The 26,264-nt window shown below is 40.9% G+C and overlaps 1 protein-coding gene across 3 annotated transcripts in view; it reads right to left on the minus strand.

Annotated features, from left to right (window-relative positions):
- Nucleotides 1-26,264, minus strand: part of SAMD12 (sterile alpha motif domain containing 12) — a 153,841-nt gene that overhangs the window by 52,883 nt on the left and 74,694 nt on the right. Inside the window, exon 5 of one of the 3 annotated variants that reach the window (XM_014965479.1) lies at nucleotides 19,809-19,880. The exons of 1 other annotated variant lie outside the window; for it this stretch is intronic. In XM_014965479.1, coding sequence (XP_014820965.1) covers nucleotides 19,809-19,880 — 72 coding nt within the window. Of the gene's footprint in view, nucleotides 1-19,808; nucleotides 19,881-22,246; nucleotides 23,049-26,264 lie in introns of those variants that run through there. One more of the 3 variants, XM_014965478.1, reaches the window with a different exon arrangement.

A 26,264-nucleotide genomic window follows, 5' to 3' on the forward strand; every position in this document is an offset into this window, starting at 1 on the left:
GAGAATAAGCTAAATTCTCCTGGTCACTACCAAAGTGCATGGGCCAGGGGCTAGTGACATGCACATTAATTTGAACAAGTTATCATCCCATTATCATGTCCTTCAGCAACTGTATGGTTGCTACATGATATGTCCAATTAGTATTATAATGGGTCATTGTATAATTGACATTTCTGATATGCTATCAAACCATTAATATTGCCAACTAAAAATAACACTATCCATTTTCCAGATAAGACTATAAATTCTCTGCATTGATTTTTTTCAGTGCAAAGGGATGGACTACATGATCTGTGAAATTTCGTATATCTGTTTTTCACATAGACTTTTTTTCCTAAGAAACCTTGTGGTCCAAGGTGAGAGAAAATAACGCTTTTTCCAAACAGCCCCATGCCATGCCGTCACTCACTCTTGTCTGAACACTGGCATAATCTGTACATGTAATAAAACTACTCATTCATAAAAATATTCTAAACAGTTGCTTTATTTTGTTTTTTAAACCAGATCCCCCTCTTCAAATATACCCACAAACCATATGAGTCTGATCATCTTTCTCAGCACAATCTCAATAACGTGAGTTTCTTTTTGTTCCTGTCAAAAATGTATCCCTCTTCCCCAAATTCAGTGTAACATCCTACTATGCTCCCCAGTCTCCTCCTGCTTATAATATACCATTTGATGATTCTCACAATTTAATGCTGCGTTGATTCAATGCCTTTGATGATGTGCAATATATCTAACCATGAAGTCTGCCTTAATAAAAATCCTGCTCCGTTCCTTGTGAAGGATCAAGAGCTGTGTTTTAAATACAGCGATGCAGTATGTTGAAAATCATACCTTACTTGCTCTGCCAACTGTGCTGCTATGTCAAAATAATACCTTTTAGTTAACTCAAACATACAGTGTATTCCAGTTGCTTCTTTTTCTGTATTCTCTCCACTCCCCCGATGACAATCTTGTTGATTTCTGCTTGTATCTTCATGCCTAAAGCCTTTTTCTCCTACAGAAGGTCATTAAGTTTCAGAGGGGTTTTTTTCTGCATGAAGCTACCAAGATTAGTCTGTCTCTCAGCACCACCCTGTTAGCATCCCAGAGACTAAACAATTCTGCTTCCTCTGGAGACAGGAACTCAGAAAGGTCATCTCCTGACCCAACCAGACTGTGCATGTGCACTCTGTATCCCCTAGGTTGTCTATGGGCTCAGCATAGATCATTACCAAGTACTAGAAAGATGAAAGCTAATCTGATTTATAATACACATCTTCTGGAAAACAAAACAAAACACAACAAAAAAACAAACCCCAAAATACCACAACAAAACAAAGCCTGGGGACTGACTTATTATTTAGCTGAAAAAACCTGTAAGGTATGAGCAAAAAAACAAGAACAATGCAATTACCAATCTCCTAAATTGACCCTGAGAGAAATTTAGGAGCATCGTATCCAAGGAGGAGGAGAGGTTGATTAGTCTTGGATAGTGAGTTACTTGGCCTTTCGAGGAGAGTGGATGCCCTGGTGGCAGCTTTGTGATGGGGAGTCTTGTCTGTTAGCGGACATGTTAGAAAAGCATATTCATTTCCTAAGCCATCCAATCTGATTTTAATCATCTGTTTACTTCTGGCTTCAGCTACATGGAAGCAAACGACAACAGAGACCACTAAGAGTCTCCTGAGCAATCCCGACTCAGTGGATTTTCTCAAAGATACTTTAAACACAAGATACTTGGACCGCACCACAAGCACAGTGGGGACCTAACGGTGTCTCAGAGGAGAAATTTGCCTGCAGAAGATTAGGAAAGGATTCTCTCCTCTGTAACCATACAGCGGGAACCATTAACAGTAAACATTTGTCATCTCTTTGCAAATGAAATAAAAGGGCATCTCCTATTCTAACAACTCTGTGGTTAACGCAGACGCCTGGAGTGATGGGATGTGGTGCTTTTCATTGTAATTGCTGTAGCACTGTAACATAAGGTTAACCAGCTCATTCGGGCCCCTGCCAAAGGCTCAGTGCTGGTCTAAATGGACCATGGTCTGACTGGGAAAACCAATCTCACATGTAGTTTATCCCTGACATTTAAAAAGCAGATCTCTAAGCAGATCCCTGGTCTTATGCTCATAGGATTCAGATAAAGTTAGATGTATGCTGGAAAGACTTCTACAAGTGTTTAGTAAAGGTTTACTACTCTAACTTGGTTTACGACAGCATGCAAGTATTTACCAGGACACAAAAATCAAAGGATCTTAAAGGCATAATCTTAAAATAATGAAAATTATTTAAGTTTGTATTCTTACCCATCGCTATTATAATAATTGTCTTATAAATAGATTCATGCATTTGTCTGTTTTAATTTCGATTTTTGTCAAAGACTGATGTACCAGAATGTTAATGTTATATAATTATATATTCTGTAAATTAAAACAGCATGGCATACTTGTTGGGAATAGCACATTTCACACTTCATTACTTCTGCTGCAACTCAACCAATATTAAGCTCTGAATTTTCTGTTTCCAGTAGTCAAAGTTTCTTTGCTTTTTACTTTTTTAAAAGCATCTCTGTTCCATAGTTCTTTGCTGCTTATCCCCGAGCTATACTGTCCTCAGCGACGGATGTGGGGATGGTGATGGTGGAAATCTGGTGGTTTCCTTTAGTAGGAAACACAGATAACAATGGAAGTGAATGGTAGATTTGGGAATGTATGTGGGTATCAAAGTGAGAACTGGAGAGGGGACAGAATTGTCACCAGTGGCCCAAAGTTTAGACTACCATGGAAATGTTACAGCCAATGGATCCAAAAGCCTGACTGTTCTATTTTTAACCACAGCATGTGTTCCAAATTCATCAGATTAGGATAAATACCATGTCGCGAGATTGCTATCAGGTTGTGAATCAGGTTAGGTGAATTTTTAAAAACAGAAGATCATTCCAACTGATCTGCAGAAACACATACAAAGACTATGCCTGGTGAATTAGAGTCCTGAAACACTATTAAATAACCATCTCCTCCTTCGACACATCTGAAAATGTAATTTTTACTGGCCCTTCAAATCCACAATAAGCACCAAGGAATGTGCATTTTTACTAATATAGCTATAAAAAGATTAAACCAAGATGCACCAAAATCCACAACTTACTGTACCTCATAGCACATTTCCATGCTGATCTGGATACAGTTTTGATACCAGTAGTGAGAACAGGAGAGAATAACTTTGATTTATGTTGATTTGTACTGCAGAAGGAAGTTACGGCACATTATAGACTTTTTATTTGTCTCTCAAAATCCAGATTTGCTGAGTGCAAATCAGTAATGCTGTCAGAGTGGCTGAGGTATTCAACTGTAAACATAAAAGAGAGTTTAAAGAGTTGTGGGTCACCTTTAAAAGATAAAAATCTTTGAATTTATTCATACGGGTTTAAGAATTTATGAATGACGGAACTAGCCATCTGTAAGACACCAGCTCTCACCATATCCCAAATGGGAGCATCGGGAGGTTGCAACGCTTATTTAGTAGCTTAAATCTGCACATGTGGATTTCCTGGGCAGCAGCAGGAGTGCCCTGCTCTCCCACCCCACAGCCTCTGAGCTTCCTACTGGAAGTCAGAGCAGAAACAACCTCACAGGTGTGAATCTTCCCCCCACCCAGATCACAGACAGCTCGACTCTGAGCCTTTGGTTTCAGTTTGGCTTCTAACTAGCAAGCAGATTGTAACCAAGAAAATCTGCTGCTTTCAAAGTCACGTGCAAGGTGCAGGGAGGGCGTCAGCAGGCAGAGCACAAGGTCCTCCTCTGAGAAGCTCTCTATGAAGTGCTCTTTTTTCACATTACCTTTTAACTCATTCTGAAGCTGCAGGTTACACTATGCTAGCAACAAACAGATTCCCCAGGGATCCAGGTATACACAGTTTCACAATGCTTCTGGTATTTTAAAGGATATGAACTCTTCTCAATATAATAAGCAAAATGCTGCCATCACAATGGCACAGCAGCTTCTATTTAAATAACTTCTATCATCTCCTTGTGCTTACAAGCACTATGAAATCCCAAGACTCGCAATACCACCAGATTTTACATATGGACCATCAAAGCGAATAAGGGTTAAGTTTCTGGTCTGGTATCACCTGGGGAAGCCCAGAGCAGAAACAGAGCCAAGATGCCCTGAACGGCAGTCCTGCACTGTAACCCCAGGCACATCCTTCCAAAAAGGTACTTTATTTCAAGATGCACATTTTTCTTTCCAACTTGGTAGTTTGGCTTTTTTTTAAGACCTTTAATTATAGCTCAAATTATGTTCAATTTATTTTTCCATGGTTGTTTTTTTTCCTGTCCAGGGCTCCACTGTTTTTTCCTCTCTCCAGAAACACCAAATGCTTTAAAAATCTCTTTTGTTGTTAGCAAGCAGGAAAGGAGGAGAATTTCTTGAGAATGTCTCTCTCTTTCTCCGCTGAGGAAACAAAACAGATGTTGTGCTCTCCACAGGGAGAAGGATCCTATCACACAGCAGGTGTGAGCAAAGGCTGCCTCGCATGTGGAAAGGAAAAGAGCAGCATTAAAGGACCTTGCTGGAAAAGTAGCACCAATGGCAAAGGAATTTGGGTTTTGAGCAAGAAAGAGAAGTTCATCCACCTAAAGAAAAGAAGGGGTACAGGGAAAGCAGTTGGGAAACTAAAACCCTGCTTTGCATTGGCAGGAGGAGTAAGAGCTACTGCCAACTTTCCCAATATTAAACTACCATTTCCCTTAAAGCAACAGCTCCACAAACCAGGGAATAGCATGAAAATGTCTACTTTGGTTTTTTTAAGAAGGTTTAATGCTTCAGCCTGAAACCAAGAATAGCCTAAAGACTCAAATTCCCAAAACATCCAGCGCAAAATGCGGGTTCCCTTCAAATCTCATTATTTCTGAAGAGGGTCAACACTGGATTTAAATTGACATTACTGGATAACTTTCACAACCTGCAAGATTTCCTAAGCCCTTCATTGCAAGTTCAAAAGATAATTATAAAAAATCCTCAGCACAATAAGAAACAATTACTTAAATAGAATTTCCCTTTTTGAAACACTTCCTTTGTGTATATGTGGATACACAGTTACAAAATAATCCTGTTTGTGTTAACAGCACTAAATCTTAAGACATCTCAGAGTCACTATAGAAGTATTTGCAGAAAACAGCCCTTTGCATATGGCAATAATTGCATCAAAACTGGCATAATTAGTTCCAACCATTGATTTGATATTGGTCTCAGCTATGATGAACCAGTCACGCTCAGTCTGTATCACACAGGGAAAGAAAGGTCAGAGCAACTTTCTCCATCTCCATGAAAGCTGGTCTACTAACATAAAGAAAAGAAAAATGCTTTCCTTCGGAGTTTTATGGGGTTTTATTTTTTGTCCTCTCACAGATCAAAGAGTATTTTTTCCTGCACGAACTAAGTCATGTTTGCATAAATGTCAGCTCACTTTTAAGGACAGCCTTGCACCACAGGCAGCCAGCTTTATCTGCAGAGCTCGATTTAAAAAAGGAGACATCAAATGAGCTGGTCCCAATGCTGCTTCCAAGATCAAATTTAAGAAGGTACAGGTATTCACAGGCATTATTTATACTCAAACGCAGACCCAGGTGCATCCCTAGATCCTCCAAACTTCTTCTGTCACCCTCCCCTGGCGTCTTTTTTCTTTTATGAGGGAATAATGCTACAGCAAATAAACCCCTGCTCACTTGGGAATGAAAGAGCTATGGAATTCAGGTGCAATTTTACTTGTTTAGTTTAATTTTGATGGATGCATTTTTGACAAGTCCTTGGTAAGCAAAACTGGCTGTTTCCATAGAGGGCTCGGGGTGCTGGAGGACAGGCAAGACTGCTGCATACCCGCATTTATAAATAGGCAACAGGCAAATGCTGCTCAAAATTGCTAAGAAGAAATTGCTAAGAAGCGTTACCATAATGTATCAGGAAACAACATATCTGCATAAATGTGTGGTATCACAGGTGAATGCAGCAGGAAGTCAGTGGAGTTCAGTACCAGAGGTGCAGGAGGAGAAAACAAAGCCAAAGCTACAGCAGTAGGGCTCTTCAGAAACACCCAAACCTGTCGGTGCTGGCACCACAGGATGATAATCCATCAGATCATACACTGACACACAGCAGAGCACAGATTTCTGTTCTTTGGGTTAATTATGGCAGAGCTTCACAGGAACATCCCAGGCCAAGGCACTGTCACATCTGCACAAACTTTTTACCGCAGGTAACAGTGTCAGAGTATGGCAAACAAACCCCTCTTCCTCCAGGGAATGGGGGAAAAAAAAAAATCAAATCTCTTAGTTTGAGTTGCTTTTGACTGAGCAGTGAGGCCAGCCAGAGTTTGGAAGTGGAATTGCCTGGAATAACTACCAGCAATATCCTAAGAATCCAATTCAGTTTTTCATAGGAACATTATTCTAAAACAATGAAAAGTTAAAAACCTGATCATTTTCTTTTTCTGGCATTGTGTTCTAACTGCAAATATCAATTGTGGCCCCAGTGCCACTTTTCTGACCCGACAGCCAGGGGACGAGGGTACAGCCTGTGCACAGTGCCAGTGTTGCTGCTCCGCAGTGGCCAGGAGGACAGGGGTTTGGTCTCCTTGTGTCGGTGGCAGGCCATGAAATCTCAGGAAAGCAGGTAACTTCGTCAGATCCTATAGAGCTATGCTTGGTAAGAACAGAGAAAGGATCCCAAGTCCACTGCTGTTTTTACACTGTATCTTTTTATTATCTTTGCAGTGGAATGAAACCTGTTCTGCCGCATGCATGAACCTCTGGAAATACTGTGGAACCAGGCTAAGTTTGCCTCTATTGCCCAAATGCAGTCTGCATTTTCTGCTCTTGAGAAATAAACAGATTAATGTTTGGTCCATCAAACAATAAATAATTTGTGTGCACAAACAGATTTGATTCACAACAGCCCAATGGTGCATGCTACCAATGCGGCAAGCTGCCCGCTGTAACAGCAACGTGTTCTCCAACTCTGGGAAAGGAACGGGATACAGCTGCTGAAGGGTGATGTGAAATTAAAGAGGGAATGAAACGTGTGATCTTATTTAATCACACCTGGTGCTTCAATTTTTCAATAACAGCACCCTGCTAGACTGTGTCAAATCGGTTCTACAAAGAAAAAAATTACGGATGGAAAATGAATTAACTCTTTCATCCCTGCTGTTAATATGTTATGCCAGTCAGAAACATCTTTAGCAGTGGCTGTTAAGAATTCTTTTTTCTGAGATGAAAGATGCTCAGCACCTGGCTAAACGGAGCTCAGTGGATGATAGTGCTTCTGGGCCAGCGAGTGAACATGTACCTCCACGCCGACAGAATCACAAGCCTTGAGTGTGCCATTATACACAAGAAATCTTCCTGGTCAGCATCAACTTGAAGGAGTGAAGTGCCACACTGAGGCCAGTCATTTCTACTTGTTTCCTTGGGTGGGTGGCACATATGTGCAGAGGGACAGACAGAGGAAGCAGAGCAGCCGGGGACAGCAGAATGCCAAAGGGCAGAAAGCAGCTCTTGGCTTGGACACTCTGCTCAGCACAGATTTCCTGTAAGAAGAAAATTTATCCCAGCAATAACCTGGTTTCTGTTTTCTTTTGGGCTTTCCTTTTTTGAAGATTTTTTTGTTTGTTTTAAGTCTTATTTTGCAGTTTGGGTTTATATTGAAAGTCAAACATCATTTGATTCTGCAGGCACTGCGTTGTGTGATTACTATGTCCCACTGGCTAGTCAGACACTGCTGGTCAAACAGTGTGCCCTATGTACTAATAAATCACTTGTGGTAATGGACAGCAAGGTGCTCTATCTAATGTAAAAAATGGTAATTGTGGTCAAATGTTCCATTCTTCAGGGAAAAGGAAAAAAATAAATCCTTCTACATGATTTCACTCAGCAGCAGAAAATAAAAGCCAAGGTATAATTAGCTTAACATAACCATCTTTATATTAAATTCATAGAGAAGAAAATCAAACATGAAAAATAGCTAGCAGGGTCCCACTCTGGTCTCTTCACTCAATAATGTCATCAGTACAGCATTGGATAAAGAAAGATATAGAAGGCTGCTGTCTGGATGAGCTGTATGTTTGGAGAGTAGTTCATTTTTAGAAAGGAGAAATTTCTTTATGCAAGTGTTACCTATTTAAGAAATTGGTATTTATTAGGACAATAGTGTCTCATGAGATGTCTAGTTTTCACAGTACAGATCCAGCCAATTTACTGAAAAACTAAAGCATTAAAGCAAATGCCTGAGAACAGTTTTAAGAACATCTTAGTCGCTTCATCATTACTTATATAATTCATACTCAAAGAGATTATCACACCAAGAAGCTTTTTTTTTAATAAATAAAAAGCCATTGTAAAAGACCTCCATAAATAGAAGATGCTAACACTGCAACATAAGGGATTAACATAAACCAGGGTTATTTAAAATGCTGAATATAATCACAGTTCAAATTAACAAAAAGGAACCCTTGGTTTAAATCAGTTTTAATCCTGTTTTGCATTTTTAATCTGTGCTTTCCTTTGGTGGACAGAACCATAGATAAAGTCTACCCCTCCACTTGAGGCAAAACCAAATATCCTCACAGGTGACTTACCTATTACTCACACCTACAACCCTACTCCATTCCTGCAAATACTCCACTCTAATCTGCTTACGCTAAGTTTCTAATATCCAAACTAAACTTCCTTAAGTGCAAACTGAACTAATTACCTTCCATCTTGCCTTTGGGTAGGTAGAGAGGGCATGGTAAACACCACTACAATCTTACATTACAAATCCTTTAATATGTCTGAAAGACTGTGTCTCTTCCCAACTTTATCCTTGCATTCTGCATCCAACTCTTTCAATATTTCCTCACTGGTCTTTTCTAAATCTCTGCTCACTCCTACAGCTCTCCTCCTGGCTTTCTCCAGTTTGTCTATAGTGTTTCATGGTGTGAAGCCTGCTCTGGACACTATCCCAGCAGAGTGACAGAGAGCCAAAAGAAAAGAATAAGGATATCCTAGGTTTACATGCCAGACTCCCACTTAGACTGAAGTCTGGTCTCTTCCCCATTTTCTCCCCCAGCCGTATCCCAGCGCTGACTCACGTTCAGCGTGTGATACCCCAACACCACATGTTCTCTCACAGTACTGTTACTCACTCAGATATCCCTGGACTCCATTCACACACTTATTTTCCCTTCCTCTCCGTAGGCCTTCCTACTTACATTTGCTGAATTCCCATCTCACTCATTTCAACCATTTCTGCATTTTATGAAGATCCCTTTGGACTCTAACCTTGCCCTCCACAACAGCCGATGCCTAGGGGAGTGGATGGACCCTCGCATGCTGCGCTCTCCAGGCCACTGCCAGAGACACTCATGAAAGCCATGAGCAGCACACGACCTGGGGCAGAATCTAACAGCGCTGCACTTCAGTCTTCCAAACAAACAATAACTATTCCTTGGATGCAGAGCTTCAACCAGCCCTTCACCCACCTGGCAGGGATTTTACCTAGATGATTTGTCCCTTGTAAGAAGACTACTTGGCTTCCCGCAACACTGCCAAAAGCCTTACTAAAGACATACCCACTACTTCTATCTGCTATACCTCTCGCTACATTCAAAAAGAAAATTAGAGAGGTTTGACACATTTTTTCTTAACTAATCCACACTGGCTGTTTTTCTGTCAGCTTATTATCTTCTAGGTGTTTACAAACTGATTAATAATTTTCTGCAGCATTTTACCATGAATCAAAGTTAAGCTGACACGCTTTCTCATTTTACTGTTTAAGTTTGCCCTTCCTTGTCCTTCAAATGTTTTTAAGAATAAAAGCTAAAGTTCAGGGATGGTCTCATCTGACTCACAGGTATTCAGGGGTCATTTTCAAGAGACCCTGATGACTTCACCGCATCCAACTTCCCTCCATATATTTTCCCTTTGTCCCCCATTCCAGCTGGTGTTTTTCCCTCTATTTAAGTTAACTGTTACAAGCAGGTTGTCACAATTAACCTGTTTGGGAAAACTGAATCCAAGACAGGCTGGTGTTCATCCTCCTCTTCATGACTAGCTTTCCCCTCCTTGTCCAAAAAGTAACAGAACTCTAATATCCTTTATCTTTCCCATATTTATAAAGCCTTCAGAAACCTGGATTTTAACACCCCCTGTAGTTGCAACTAGGTGTTTGTGCTACTTTTTAAATTTTTTCCTTAGCAATGCATTCTCCTGTTCCCATTAGCTAGAGTACTCTTGATTTTCAAGTAATTGCAGCAGTCCTGAGGTAGCTGTGATACTTTTTTGCTTTCTCCTTCAATGGGACAACCCACTGCCATGACTGTAGTATCTCGTCTTTCAAAAAACTGTCAGTTCCCTTGAACCTCATTTTCCCTCTTTTCTCAGCCCTTACCTATCCATTCCAAAGTTCAAAGAAACCATCTCTTTCAAAGTCTTTTGCCATTATTCAGCTGCTCTTACTCATTCCTTCCCCTCCTTCAGATCAGAAACTCTTATGTGATCATTTTCACTCGCGTTGCCTTCTGCCTTCAAGTTCTCAACCAATTCCTTCTGATGACTCAGAATAAAGCATAAATTCCTTCACTAATTTCCTTTGCCCTCAGAAACACAAGTAACCCTCTTTAGATTTTAACTTTTATTAGACAGCCCAGACAAGATCCACTTGACCAAAGGTAAAGAGCTATTTAGCTTGTCACTCCGGAGAGATCAGGATCTCCCAGAGTGAAATTCAGGTTCCATCCACCACAGTAGATGCCTAATGCCTATCACATACAGCACCTCTAGTGGTTCCCATTTCCCTGTGGTGACCCAAAAATGGGTAGCCCAGACCCTGACCACCTTGGTGGCCTGTCCATTGACTCTCTCCAGTCTGTCAATGTCTTTCTTGTACTGGGCACACAACTGCACAGACTGCTCAAGATGTCATCTCACCAGTGCCAAAGGGAAGGAGGGAACAATCAGTTCTCTTGACCTGCTGGCTACACTGCTGCTTGTACAGCCCAGCCTGTTGTCCTCCTTCACAGCAAAGGCACACTGCTGCTTTGTATTCGAGTTCTTCTTTATCAAGACCCCAAGGTATTTTTCAGTCAGTCTGTATTTTTCAGGGGGCTGTTCCATCACAGATGCAGGATGCTGTGTGTGTGTGTGTGTGTTGAACTTCCCAGAGTCTCTGTCAGCCCACTTCTCCAGTCTGTCCAGATCCCTTTGAGTGACAGTGCTGCCCTCCAGCACCTCAAGCGCTGCCCCTAATTTGCCATCATCCCACAAACTTGCTGAGGGTGCACCCTGTCTCATTACCATGATCACTAAAAAAAGGTATTTGGGCAGTGCTGTCCCCTGTGTCAATCCCTTAGGGATGTTACTGGGCTCTCCATCCACCTGTTGTCTCCGTATCCATTCCACAAATCAGCAATTTGGCTACAAGGACACCACAGGAGATCATGTCAAAGGCATTTGTAAAGTCAAGGTACTCAACATGCGCAGTTCCCTCCTTGTCCCCATAGTCATCCTCTTCTCACAGAAGGCAATCAGGGAGTTTTGCCCTTAGTAAATCCATGTTGGCTTCTCCCAGCTACCTCCTTGTCCTTTGTGTGCCTGGACTCTAAGCCAGAAAAGCCTACTTGCTCCTCTGCATTCTCCATGCAACTGCTTTCTGTTAATAGCTCTTGACAGTTAAAATGTTCCTCACCCCTTGGACCTCTCCTATCAATACCTTGTTAACTATTCAAAAAATACAGAAACGACTTCCCCTAAACTTGTGGGCAGTAGACTCCAGATGTAATACTGAACTTGTCAGCTTGTTAACATAAATATAAATATAACATGTATCAATAAATATGGCATTTCTTTTTCAGTGAACACAACCTACACATATTTACTTACATGATTAGCACTTTTATACACAACTCTTGATTAATCTTCCTTCCTTATGTTCTCATTGTATTTGGGTATGAGTAATGCTAGACTATGCTAAGTAGTGGGTTTTTTATTCGGGATTCATGTTGTTATAAAATAGATCTTAGTGTAAAAAAGTGAAATGCAATAAAAATGTTGAAGAACAGTATTTTCCGAATAAGCTACATAATCAAGGCAAAAATAAGCTTATCATTATACTTTTTAAGTAATCAGTCTCATTTAGCAAGGAAGCATTACCTTGGTCAACTGAATGTCAGTTCTGGTTGCCATATTTCTCAAGATCACAGAACTGGTAGATCTTATCCTCTACTGCACAGATTTTGTTTATAGATTAAAAGAGGAAAACAAGCTTTTCAGCTTTTCTCTCTCCCAAGTGGTTTCTTACTTTTGAATGAACTAGTCACTGAATTGAAATAGCTGAACAAACATGAAAAAGATATTATCTCTGCACCTGCAGAAGTGAAAAAAGAGTTTAGCTCTTCCACAACAGGTGTTTAACCAGTGACTTTCACCAATTCTGTTGTCTGGCTTCCTTTGCATTTCAGCAGCAAATACTCACTGCTGTACATCGAAAAACATGAATTTAAATAATTACAAGGAACCTGTAAGATCTAACTTCACTCTGCTGTTTGAAGGTCAAATAAATCCAATGCACTTTTCTTTAATGAAGTAAATATGTAGCACAGTTTTAATTTAAAATCACAATTAATATTTCATACCCACTTTGCACTGCACAATTTGCAACTGTTGGAGATATAGCAGTATGTTAACACAATTTTTAGTTCTTTGGGGTTTTTTTGAAGAGGAAGGGAAAAAAAAAACATGACAGAGACCTTACTGTGGAAAAAGATGCAGAAGCACTTGCTGCCTCATCCCCCACAGAATCCAAGTGTGTGCTGGGGTGAAGAAACAGGAATGGAGTAGATGTGAATAAAACCAGCTTTTGATATTCAGAACTGTGTTGCAATAACTTTTGAGCAAACATGTTGCTGGCTTCAAAAAGCTTTTATTTCATGCTTTTGCAATTGTAGCATAAGTTTTAAAATGTCAAGCTATTCAAGCTGTAACATGTACAAAATCTTGCTTCACTACTGCCAGTATGGTTCAACCGGGCTTCTTTGCATTGAGTTTGACATTTTTCCTATCATCTCAGACACAGCTCTGAACCAAAATGGTGGAGCTGTGACACAATGCTTTTAAAGCCCACAAGATCAGTTTGCACTTGTAACAGTTCATTTGTCTCTGACTTCCCTTAATTCTACATGAAAATACCTCCTCATTTACACACAGCCTAAGTTGGACAATAAGGAGAACAGTTCTAAATAGGAACCAGACATGCTAAAACCCACACAACAGGGCATGGATTAATTTTATTTTCTGTTTGGCACATCTGTCAAGCACCTAGATCTGATAAAACAAGACAGCTTAAGGCAATGAACATGTCAGATCCATCTGTTCTTCAGGATATCGAGAAGAAAATAAATTGTTCCCTGTGGTCTTCTGTGCACTTGAGACCACTCTGGAGAGGTTGCCCTCTGCTGCTGACAGCAGTTCAGCTCTGCCAGCCCAAGCCAGTGGGTTTCCAACCTTGTTTCATCTTCCACCTGGGCGCATCATGCACTTTTGGCTTCCTCTCCCTTCCCTCCACAGTCTGAGAATTGGTGGCTGGGATGGGGATGCAACTGTACTGGAAAGGCTTTGGCAAAGTCAGGAAACAAAGCAGAGACAGCAAGAGTGAAGCCCACACTGAGTCCACCTAATCCAGGATCCTGGCTCCAGCAGTGACTCTCAGCAGCTGCAGGCACCCTGCTCTGCATCCGAGACCTGGTTAACAGCCATGATGTCCTCCATCATCCTCCTCATACTATTCCCCTGCTGCATCCAGAAACTCCCACCGTGAATACTGCAGTCAGGGCAGCCTTCATATCCCTCACAAGTCAGTGCTTTAAGCGAGTGAAGGCAGCTAGAATGGACAACAGCTGCTCTGGTATTTGCCACTCATTTGTCCAGGTCCCCAAAGCGTGGCTGCAGCCAGTGTTGAACTACAATGTCAGCGTCTCCCCAAGAGCCACCCACTGCATGGCTCCAAACACGGACCACACCAATTGGAGCAAAACAAGCGCAGAAAGAGCTGACAGGGCTGAGGTGTTCATGACAGAAATCATCTCCCAGCTGTGTTTTAACAAAAACCACGTCTGAGCCACCTGCAGCCACATTCAAGAAGCTTGGCAGCCATTCAGGGGACTCGCTACTTTCTCACAGGAAGGCAGAATTAAAGTTGTTTTGGTTTTTTTTTTTTTTACAGGATATATACAACCCGCTGATATTGGGCTGACTACAGATCTGTAACTCAAGTAACACCCATTCCTTTCTCACTTTTGACTGGCAGGAGTAAAGAGGGAATGAGGTCCCCAGCCTAAATGAACACAGGAGACCCAGATAACAAGTGCAAAGCTCAGCTGCTTTCTGGAGCCAGCAGCACTCACTTTTGCCATAGGAAAGCAGGAAACAAGTACGCAAAAGGTGCTTTGTACCATATACTGGTCATATATCGATATTATCCAACCTACCTGAAAAGCAAACATCCAAGACAGAGCTCAGTGGAAAAAATAATGCTTTGCTCAGCTCTGCCAGATGAGCCCCAATTGTGAGAGGTCTAACCTTCTTTCAACTTCCTCCTAAATGTTTAAAGCTAACATTGAGCTGCCAGTGTTGGATCCAGGCTGTACCTGTTCCGCTGAGAATGACTTGCTCTAGCTCAAAACCATGCTAAATCTAACTTTGAAGCAAGATGGCCAAACACCTCATCCTCCGAGGACTCTTCGTGCAGGTCACACAAGAGAGCAGGGCATTAATGTTATGAGAGGGGATGGAAAGAGACCATGGAGCCCTTTCCAGAAATTGCAACCTCTGCCATGCAATGCCAGATGGAGCTGCTCTTCAGATCACAGACGTGGATGTGGCACTCGGATGGGCAGGTGAATATGTATAAATCCATTTTGCCCTTCAGCTTATCATGCAGCACTTACACAAAACCACCAACAAGGTGGGTCACAGAAAGCATAGGGGCTCTGACAAAGCCCTGCAGAAAAAAGGGATGGAGATGAGGGGCAAATTGTAGAAGTCTCACAATGCATAAGACATAAGATAGGACAAAGCTGGGTCAGACCCATACTGTCTCCTTCTTGCTAAGCACCAGAGGTGAAGGATTAACCACATCACCCCCTATACCTCAAGAAAGTCATGCATATTATCAGTTACTTTAAAAGGCTGGCAAAAATTGTGGAGGAACAAAACAAGCAATCAGAGCTGAGGGTCTGATTACTGAAGCCCAGAAATATCCTTTTGGAAAGCTGGCCTTATTTGCTGCAAATCAGTTTCAGCAGCCAATTTGAAGCTATCACACCAGCATAATGTTATACGTAAGTTAATAAGCACTTACTATTGATGATTTCTGCAGTGGCTGTTTAATTTTTAATCATATCCTTAATTTGCTGTTTACGTTTTTATCCAATTAGAGTATGTGCATGTGTGTGCATCTATGTGACGGAGAGAACATAGAAAACTGTGTTTAATCAGAAGTACAATGCCTTGCTTTTTATAAATGAGGAGACACATGTGTCTCCTGCTTGAGTTTTTTTCACACAGCCCTCTTATTTTTCAGGAGAATGCTACCTCAGGCTGCTGTGTTACGTTGCACCATTCTGCTGGTACAGAAATGGGCACCACTGACCTCTCTCTGCAACGCTGTACTTGGAGTTTGGAATTGAATGTCATTAAAATATGCAGTGCTAAGAAACAGGCAGCTTTACTGGCACTTTCCTGAACAGAAATCCCAGAATCCCTTTTCATCTGTAGATCAGATATTTAGGTAGCACCCTGGGACATCCTCATCCACCTTATCCCTATTTCAACCTTTCATTAGATTCCTACAGTCATAAAAACTGGATACACTGAAGGGATGGAAGATGGATCATTTATTTTTAAGTACTGACAATTTTGCATGGCAATCAACAAGAAAGTTCTCAGTTACCGAGGGAGAGAAAATAAACCAAATAAGTATGGAGCTTCAAGAAGAGCTGGGTGATGACGGAAGGATAGAGATTAGAACATCTCAGAGTCCAAGAGATGAGCTAATCACAAATAAAATAATCTTGCATTCCTATTACCACCTGACATGCTAGTTGGTGTAATGCCAGCGATCAAAAAAAAAAAAAAAATCAAAAAAGGAAAGCCAGAAATGCACTCAGCAGAGGTATAATGTGGTTGATATGGATGGTGGCAGAGCTCTCGGGAGGTGGTCTGACACCCAGCACAACTCCCTGTGCCTGCGCCCTCCGCATGCAGACCGCCCCCGGTGACAGGCTTGGCTGTACAGATCAGGACAGGCAGCAGCAGGACTGCACACCCCCAGACACACACTGCACTCCCTCCCAGCAGGCAGAGGGCAAAAGGCAGGGCCTTTTGTTTCCCCCACGAAGCATCTATTGCAGGGAGAGATGATGGCAGGTACCTGAAGAGCTCCACAGCAGTGATTTAAATGGAGGTGCCTGACAGGGGCTTGCTGCCTCCCCCTGCCGCGCTCAGGGCTTGGCACCTGGATGCTCACATCCCACTGCAGCTGTATCCCCTGCATCCTCCAGAGCTGTGCTGAAAAACCCAGCCTGGCATCCACTTTATTTCGCTCCCGGGGAAAAAAAAAAAAAAAAAAAAAGACGCAATTCTATCCCTCTGCAAATATAACACCTCCAATTTCACTTCTTTTTCTCTACAGCGCAAGAAAGGCAAAGACAGGAAATCGATACATTCATAGAAAAAATAAACATCTAAAAGTTCCCATAAAAGGAAGAAACTAAAGGGCTATGGCTACAGATGTCTTAACAGTGACGGAACAGGTTGGATGAATGTGCGGAGGTAAAAGGCTAACAAATAGAGAGGAGTAAACTGCTTTTAAACGCCCCGGGTGCCAGTGCCCTTTCTCAGAAGCCCATAGCGCTCTGCAGCCGCAGGGCTGGGCAGCTGGGAGCACCCCCACGCCAAACCGTTCCTGAAAACACCCACTCGGGGATGTTTCTGCTGAGAACATCACCCAGCCCTGCACTCCAGGAACCCAACGCCCGTGTTTAAAACAAAAGCCATCTGCATCACCCAGGCAGCTCAGAAAGGCAGCCTCAGTTCTTGTTTTCTTCTCTGCCCCCGGGAGCAGGAACTCAACAGCAAGGAAGGAGGAGAATGTGTAATAAAAGGGAGACAGGAAGGTCTCCAGTAGGCTCCGAGTCCTAAAGATAGCAATGAAACTAGCACGAAGGGAAGGAGGAAACCACCCTCCCACATAAGAGGAAACCCCAAAATAAAACCTTTTGGCAGATGGTAAAAGGCTTTAGCGCTCAACAAAATGAACGAGCTGCATGAGGATGTAACAGAGATTTAAGGGAGACATAGAAAGCCCAAATAGAAGACATATGAAGAAGCTTGGTTTTGGATAGGTTGTTTTTTTTCTATTTAATTGACACTATGCAGTTCATGGTTTTCAAGAGACTTACACCTTCAATGACTGTACAAATTAATTATATAAAAGGGAAGAAGTTTTCAGTAACTTTTCTGAATTATAAAGCAGAAGTTCAGTTCTCAATGAGCATTTCATCTGGGGCTCTCAGGCTGGTCTTGGCCTTCCTGTGTAAGATGGACCCAGCTCCACAGAGGCAACAAAAGCCACAATCATAAAATAATAATAATGGTTTAATATTTGTATCAGGCTCAACCGCGTCCAGATGAAAGGAAGAACTCAGAGGACTAGGATCTGTCTAACTGCAGTTATTAAAGCACTCATGTCTGAGAAAAATTGCCAAAGCACAGGTAAGTTAAAACCTTATCCCAAGACAATATATGAGTCCTTGTCTGCTTCAGACTAAAGGACTATTTCAATTACAAGTAAGAAAAAAAACCCCAAACCTCTTAACGCAGAACTTGTAACTCATTAATTTTTGCCTTTTTGGTTGCTGCTTTTAATTCTTCTACCACTGAGCTTGTGGTAGGTAGTTAGCTCAGTTAAAATATATTTGTAGAAAGTAATAGAATATGAATCACCACGTAGAATATGAATCAACTGTAGCCAAAAAAAAAGCAATTTAAGGGCATAGCATAACCAAATTTTGCCAACAGGTATGGATAAAGACAATAAAATTAACACTAAGGCAGTGGAAAATTGGTGGCAAATTAAAAGTGGATAATGTCACTTGTTATATGCTCCATGCTGAGAAGCAAAAAATGGGAAAAGCTACTGCCCACTCTTCCTCTATTTAATTTTAGCTATCCCAAATTAGATGGTAAGTCCTCCAGCTGACAGAGGCAAGAACCTTTGGAGGGAAATGCATTGCAGCTCTCATGGGCATCTGTTTTAGAAGGGCACAGATTAACTCTGGAGGTGGCTGTCGTTCTTCATTCATTATTTGAGGAATGCGAGCAATGAGTTCAACCAAACACCTAACCTGTAGACAGCTAATGTAAAATACAACAAAGACACCTCAAACTGCTCAAGCTAAGAGAAGTATACTTGTTTTTATCTCTGACTGTGCCATTTTAGTAAAGAAAGAGTAAGATAAAGGAAAGTTTTGTAGGTTTCACTTTCAACAGTGATTATGAAATTAGGATTGCAAATAACATGGGAAGTGCACATCAGCAAAACAGATTTTGAGAACACGTGAAAAACAGGCTTTAGACAGTTAAGAAAAAATTCTAAAGATAATAAAATAAAAATTTTGTTTTTGATACAATCACATTGGCAAGGTATCATATTTTTCAATTTTTTGAGAGACCAATGTAGGGTTAGAGAAGAGAACACTTATGTTTCTGTATTTGTGGTTTTAATTAAGTTACTAAAAAGGTTTATGGATTTGATCCAAAGGTCAACAAAGTCATTGGTACCCTTCATTGATTAGAATGGGCTTTATAGTCCCATGCTGTAGAGGCAAAACGGGGTTGATCCTGTTCTCATTTTAACTAGTTTCACATTTCGCTGAAATCAATGGAGCATTACTCCTTCATTTGCCCTCATAGAACCAAGAGCAAAGTTGAGGTCTCAGATTTTTAAGGGGAGATGATTTGGATAAAATCAACCAACAGCTGGTGGTAGACATAAATTTACATTCTTTTTAGTTGAGTAGCTACTTTTATATTTGCTCACTGTGCTAGAACTGATACAGCAGGTATCCATGAAGACTATGGGTCAAGTTTTAAGTCAGCTAAAGACTTTCCCAAAGACTCTAGCCAAATTAATTATAAGCAGCAGAAACTAGTTTTAGGTGCTCCTGATTCCTGGAGACACCCTTGACAAAAGGATTCCTCTCTTCTGGTCCCAACATCTGTTTACATTCCTCACCTAAACACCCTGGGTTCTGATCATCTGATCAATAGAAAACACTGAAGAAATGAGTAAGACGTAGATTCTTATTCACATTATCATGTGATCAGTTAAGCCATGTAGATGTACAGTAAAATTCTGACAGTGACTCTCCCCTTACTAGAGGGAACCAAAGAGATCTAAGAATAGCAGTAATAGTATAATAAAGGAAAACATGAGTTGCTGACATAGTAATGGTCACACATTCTAGTGCTTACCACACAGCAGCTGATATTTAAGAAGGGAGAAAGAAAATTTATCAACAAACAATTCTAGCAAGTAAATATCAGTAAACAATAGTAATTCACTTGGAAAGAGCTTGTTATGATTAGAAGAAAATAAAACACTGTTTTCACAACAATAGCTGAAAACCCCTCCACAACTAAAGGAGACATTTCTAGAAAAAACAAAAAAATCTCATAGATGTCTCATTTTATGAAGATACATCTCAGCAAAAAGACATTCGTTACCTTGATGGGCTGCAAGGGCTGGCTGCTTTTCTATGACCCTCAAAAAACCATGCTCCAGGTTTAAGTAGAGATCTACAAAAGTCAACAACATCAGTGGTTAGTGTCACAGTCAACAGCTGTAGCAGAATGGATGGCAGCTGCACTGCTGGACACATGAAAGCAATTCTTCAGCCTAGAGAAAGACGCATTCAGAAACTACACAGGTGACAACTGATTTGTCAGTAGAGCTTTAGAGGTAGGACTGTCCCTCCCTTCCTCTTTCCTGTCCCTTTCATCTGAAATACAGTTTGTTTGCTTCAAGGTCTTTAAAGTTTGGACCGAGAATTATAGCTGCTGTGACACCATGGGAGTGATCAGCATAGGGAATTTTCAAAGGTCTATCAGGATCCTTAATTGGCCGACACTTTTAAAAGCTGGTCCATTGTCTAGGACAATGCTGATTGCTCCTTCCGGCATCCAAGAGTCTTTAAACATGGCCGGACCATCTTGGCACCTTATGGCAGAAAAGCACAAGGCAAGGCTGAAAAGTATGTCACATAGCTACACTCTGGAACAAGCTAAAGAAACTTCTCACCAGAAAAATGTAGTCTAATCAGCCCTTTAAACACTTGGGCTAAAGGAAAATCAACAAAAGGAACTAGAGCAAGAGATACTAATCCCTTGGCCCAACTTTAACAATAGTCCTCAGTTACTCAGGATTTTTAAAGGAAATTAAGACAAAAAGAAATAGAGCGAGAAAGAAGGCTTTCCTCTTTATTTCTCAAGAAGATGGGAATGACCTAGCACTTGAAAGAAAGAAGGAAATGTGATTACCACTCCCTCTCCATCTTTACCTCTGACATACGCTGAAAAGGAAAGAAACCAAAAACCATACAGCTTGGAGGACTTTGGAGAGTACATTTTAGCAATAAAAGCTTTGCATTACCACAAATGAATAATTACCAATGCATTAACAATGAACAAAGGCATCACCTGTTATTAAGAACCTTCTCCTTTTGCTGTGCAGGACCTTTTCTTCTTTCAGGTCTTTCTCTCAAAACCCAGCTCCTGAAAGTCCTACACAACAGTGCTCTCTCAACACAAAAAAACCCAGAACAGAACTTCAGAGTCTGCCAGCTGATGTTATTGACAGTGAGCCTCCCAGCTGGTCTGAGTGAAGAATGAAAAAATGTGTGAAAATTACTTGCTTCAAGGCCCAGGTGTGAGAGTTGCTTCAACTCCATCTCACACCATCAAATGCCAGCTGATGGCAGCTGGGTGTCCCAGATGAACTGACTGGGAAGGTCTGAGTCCTACTTCTAGTGGAGCAGACTCAAAACTCTAAGACCATGTCAATGTCTATGCCTTCAGACTGCACTCAAGCTTGAAGGTGAACCTTGACATGGCTTTTTGTTCACATGCAAAAGTCTCTAACTTGCTTATCCCTGCAGTTCCTGAGGATGAGAGCTCTGGCCATCGTGTAGGATTGAATGACTACGCTAAGTCAGAGTTCTGACATTTTATATCGGGCTGTCTGGATATAAAATGATATGCACATTATTGAGTCTGGCTATTTGCTAATCAGTTTGTCTTCAGGTCAAAGCCATCATACAAGCCAAATGCATGTAAACCTACTATTTTTCCAAGGATGTGGATGCGTTTAACTGAGAATAAGCCCTAGGACTTGGATGAAACCTTAGTGTGGTTGAGGAGCTTCAGAACTGTGTGGTATTGCCATGTACATGAGTTTTACTGCCTAAAACTCAGCCCCCATCACTCTTACACTAAGAAAAACAGAGAAAAGACTGACTCAATGCCCTTGCAGGTGACACCTTTGGAAAAACACTGAGGTTCTCACAGAGCTACTCACTGCAGATTTTCTCAATGTATCCTTTCTCTGTATAGATAACTTCTAATGTCAGGTGACTGGGAGGTATTTTTACTGACAAAAACTTTGAAGTTAACACTATACATAACAGTATATATTTAATATTTAAATATTAGGATCACACAATACAGCTGTAGCTGAACTGCAAACAGAAAAGTAGATTTCTTTAAAAAGCAGTACTTCCTCGCCACATTTCTATTCATGCTCATGTTAAAATCAAGGCTGCTGTATTCATGCTGTCATCGGTTGGAATTAGTACTTAAAAACCCCTACAGGTGCTTTATGAATACTTAGGCTTTGTAGAGGAAAACTAGGTATTTTTTGAAAACTGCTCAGAATTTTGTTAGAATTCAGAATTCCTTACGTCAAGGACCACAAGATCATTGTTAATACACTTCAATTTATTATTTTATAGAGAATCAATTTCAATTAAAATCCATTCAAATAGTGACTGGAAAAATTCTATAATATTGATCTTAAGGGGGAAACCAGCATAGTTAAAATTATTGATCATACTTGAGCATGTCATAAAACACTGAGCTAGTACCCATGCTTTATGATCATGTCAAATAAAGAGTTTAAAAAAACCCACCCTTTCCTTTGTGGAAGATGCCAGAGATCTGCATATTGCTTAGTAATAAAGAAACAGTTCATAACACCGCTGACTGCCCATGTATAACAAAGTAAATGAAGGTGCTCTATCATATGAAGCATAACAGCCATTAAGAGTAAACTTTTATTTGAACAGAACCACATTCATTTTTAAAATTAGATTACAGAAAGGCTTTTAAAGAATCTGAATGAAAAAAGAGAAGCTTTTAAATAAAACAGGTTCTTTTTACACAACTTAGAAAAGCAGTTTTACAGAGGCATAAAAAGGAAAGAGTTTTTCTCCCACCTCCCTTGAATATTTCCGGTAATTATAAATCTTTATTGCACAGGCCATAAATGCTAGTAACAACAGGAAGAAAAATTATTTTGAACTATTTGGCAAGATTCACCTTCAGGGACTCAAAACAGCAAAACTTCATTTTATATTTTCAAAAAGGCTTTAAGTGACTTTTGTGTTTGTTAAAAGTGCCAACGTGGTACAACACTTTGCAAACAGAATGCATTCATACAGGCACCAGCTTCATAAATTCAGAAAGATGTTACCGAAACTCAGATGAGTGAAGAGGGCAATTCATCCAGCTTTCAGACCAACTTTTTTCAGCGTAGGAGTTTACCTCTAGGCATAGCGAGTGGGAATTGATGTCAGCTAAGTTTAGTCATCTACCATGTAGCCATCTGGTAGCCATCCTGAGCTTCTGTAATAATCAATGGAGAGCAACGGGCACAATTCATCTGACGTGTCTGAGATGGGACTTGTGTATCTGAAATACAGAGGATGTGTAGCTACATGACAGCGGGACTGCTTGGAGTCTCTGTGGAAGTCAGAAGATACCCAACTGAAGGCACGCCAACTCAGGCTTTGGCACTTTCGGCACCACTGAGGCTGCCAGGGACTATACTCTAGTTTGGAAAAAAAACATGTTGTGAACCACTTGTTTCATGACAGAGTGAGACAGATACTCAATGGAGTCTCAAAGGATTAGGCAGGGAAGTACTCTTCCTAATGCAGCACTTCTGGATGCTGGGGAGCCCAAGGGGACGGGACCACAGAGAGGGGCCAGGGTTCTGGGCTCTGCCTAAAGAGCATCTGCTACTGTCAGAGTGCTGGGGCAGAGTGATATTGGATCTGACTGAGAATAGCATTCCTTATCTTCTTATTTCCAACACTACCCACCCAGTTTGACCATATAGGTGTTAGTTGATGAAGACAGTCAAGTTCTGAATCAGAAGCCCAGCAGTGAAAATATCTATGTCCCTTCTAAGGGGTTGGACGTACAGTTAGGGCTCCGATTTCCTCAATTCTTTTATAAAACTACTATCGAGCCTGATTTTATTCCATGCCTGATTTCTGGAAAAGTCTCATTAGAAATGACAAATATGTTACATTGTAAATGGCACCATCTTACAATATGTAGACTTGATTTATTTAAACTCTGTGTGAAAGACTGTACCTATTCCTGGAATCCCTTTTACCAGCCTGTTCTTTTCGGCTGGGTGAAAACAAGTGATTTCCACTGGCACTGATCACAAACAGCTGTTGTTAAATCACAGCCTCTGACTGCTCAAAACTTTCCTATTTAGTTGAAAGTCTTTCATGACTGGCTGCAGCAAAAACAGCAATATTTTAAATTTTTTTCTTAAACCTTGAGAAAAATTGTTTTTTCTCTTTCCAATTTACACATGAGGGGGGAAATATGTACATGTATGTGTGTGTATATATATATGTAATATCTATTAATCAAATACATAAGACAGTTTGGGGTATGCATTAGCTCAGAAGGGCTAAACTTTCCAGACCAAACTTTCCAGTAGACTGACTTTTGAGAATTTTGAAAAGCAGGAATGAAAAAAGAAAATCAACAGTAATAAAATAATAAGAAAACCAGACAACTGCAATCATGTCCTTGCAATCATACAAAACAGCTAATACTACATTCCCAGTAGACTGAGTTGCAATATTATTTATAGAAACACATAAAAATGCGAGCACATTGTAATATTATACAGCTAATAGCTTGCCATAGAAGTTCATAAATACAAATTTCATAGTTGCATACATGCTTCCTTATTCATACTCCAAACTTAAATACTACGCATATTGAAGGACAATTCTGTGCTAAACCTATCCAGAGTGCATTGCAATGAATTGTCCAGTGTATTGGAACTTATTTTACCTGTCAGCTGAATCACTCGGTTATTTGATATGAATATGTATTAGCATCACAGCAATAGCTAAAAGGTAACTAACAGAACTATAGTAATTCAATGGTCTACCAGGGACCATTGATTGCACTGCAAAGTATATTCTTCAGGTTAGAAACCAGCCACATGAAATTCAAATAACTGATGCCATAGATGGAATTTGGTATTTATCGTCACTGATGCATGTATTTTAAACGTTTTATCTGCGCTCAGATACTCGCTCCACATACGATATTCTGCTTCAGCTAAAACAAATGAGAACTGTAGAGAACTCCTCAGTGCATACTTGTGACCTGAAAAAATTGATTTTCAGAACTCTTAATAGCGCCTAAAGTCTGAAAAACCTCTCAGGAACAACCACGGCTTCTGACTCAGGAGCCTACGTCCTCTTAAGTGCTGAAAATGTCCTTGACTGGGAGTGGGAAAAATACAACAAAGACTGCTCTTTTGTAGCCTAACGGATGGTAGCAAAGTCATTTTACAGTCTTGGAAGAGCAGTGTTAAGCTATGATTCCTACAGGGGTACAGGAATAAAGGACATACAATGGAAAGGAGCAAACGGGATACAGACACATAATGAAAATGAACCCATATCAAAAAGCAGCTCAAGATTTCTTTACTTATAACACCAATTTAGCATATTGAGTCCTGGAACACAGTATCGTTTATCCCTATGATAAGGGATAAACTACTACTTTGGGGTAATTTCTGTCAGTGTTTCCATGCTATACTCTATATATATGCTATATATAAGTCTCTCAGAGATTTTAGAGCATAACAGGAGCACAGAGCAAAGGAAATCAGCTGGGAATTAAGTTTGCTGGAGCTCTTCTGAAATATCAAGTGGTTTTTTCTGTACCTTGGATAGATGCCATGTATGCAGCATATGCAAGAAACATTTGCATAGCAATTTGTGCTATAAGAAGAAAGGCCCTTCCTGACTAGCTGGAAGCTTCAGGGTTAGGGAAAACAAAAAGGTGAGGTCAAGACAATGAAAACAAAAGAAAGGGTGCCTGGTAAGAGGACAGTCAACATTTCAAATGCTGCACGCCTCCCAACACCACCACAGGGACATGAAATCCAGATTCCTCAAGTGTTACACACTTCCCCCACCAGCTGCTGGGAAGGCGAACGCACTGCCTACCTGGAGCGCTCACAGAGGCAACATCTGCTGTTTTCAGAGACAAGAAAAAGAGTATTTCTGGCGGAAGGAACTCATGATTCCTTGGGTGCCAAAACCTCAAGTCCAGAACGTACCCAGGAAAGAAAACAATACATCCTGGAAGTGTAACAGGATGACCTTCTATCACAAACTTCAGTCGTTCTGACTTCTTTACAGGGCTGACAAAGAAATGTGCTGATCTGAAGCAACACTTCTTTAAGGGACATGAAAAACAGTAGGCAATGGCAGTTCGGAAGCCTACAGAGCAGGGGGACAGCAAAGTGCAATCATATTCCCTTAACTCCAAATGACCTTGCAGTTCTGCCCTTTGCAAGGTCCCATGTCCATTATTCTGACCACTGAAGTCCCTTGATGGGCAGGTGTGTAACTCACAATCATTCATGCCATGTACCAGGAGCCACCACCATAGGGAAGGTCTTCATATGTGGGAATGCAGAAGATGAGAGTGAGTCTAGTACTTCGAGGCTTTGATGAGGGAAAACAACCACAAAATCTCCTCACAGGTGGCGATGCCAAGCTGGAACGGCAGCGCTCAGGTTCCTGCCACAATTACAACACACAAAGCAACCCATCCCAAGCCCCTCAACACGCA

The sequence above is a fragment of the Calidris pugnax genome, unplaced genomic scaffold, assembly GCF_001431845.1.
Source record: "Calidris pugnax isolate Ruff unplaced genomic scaffold, ASM143184v1 scaffold41, whole genome shotgun sequence".
Lineage (NCBI taxonomy): Eukaryota > Metazoa > Chordata > Aves > Charadriiformes > Scolopacidae > Calidris > Calidris pugnax.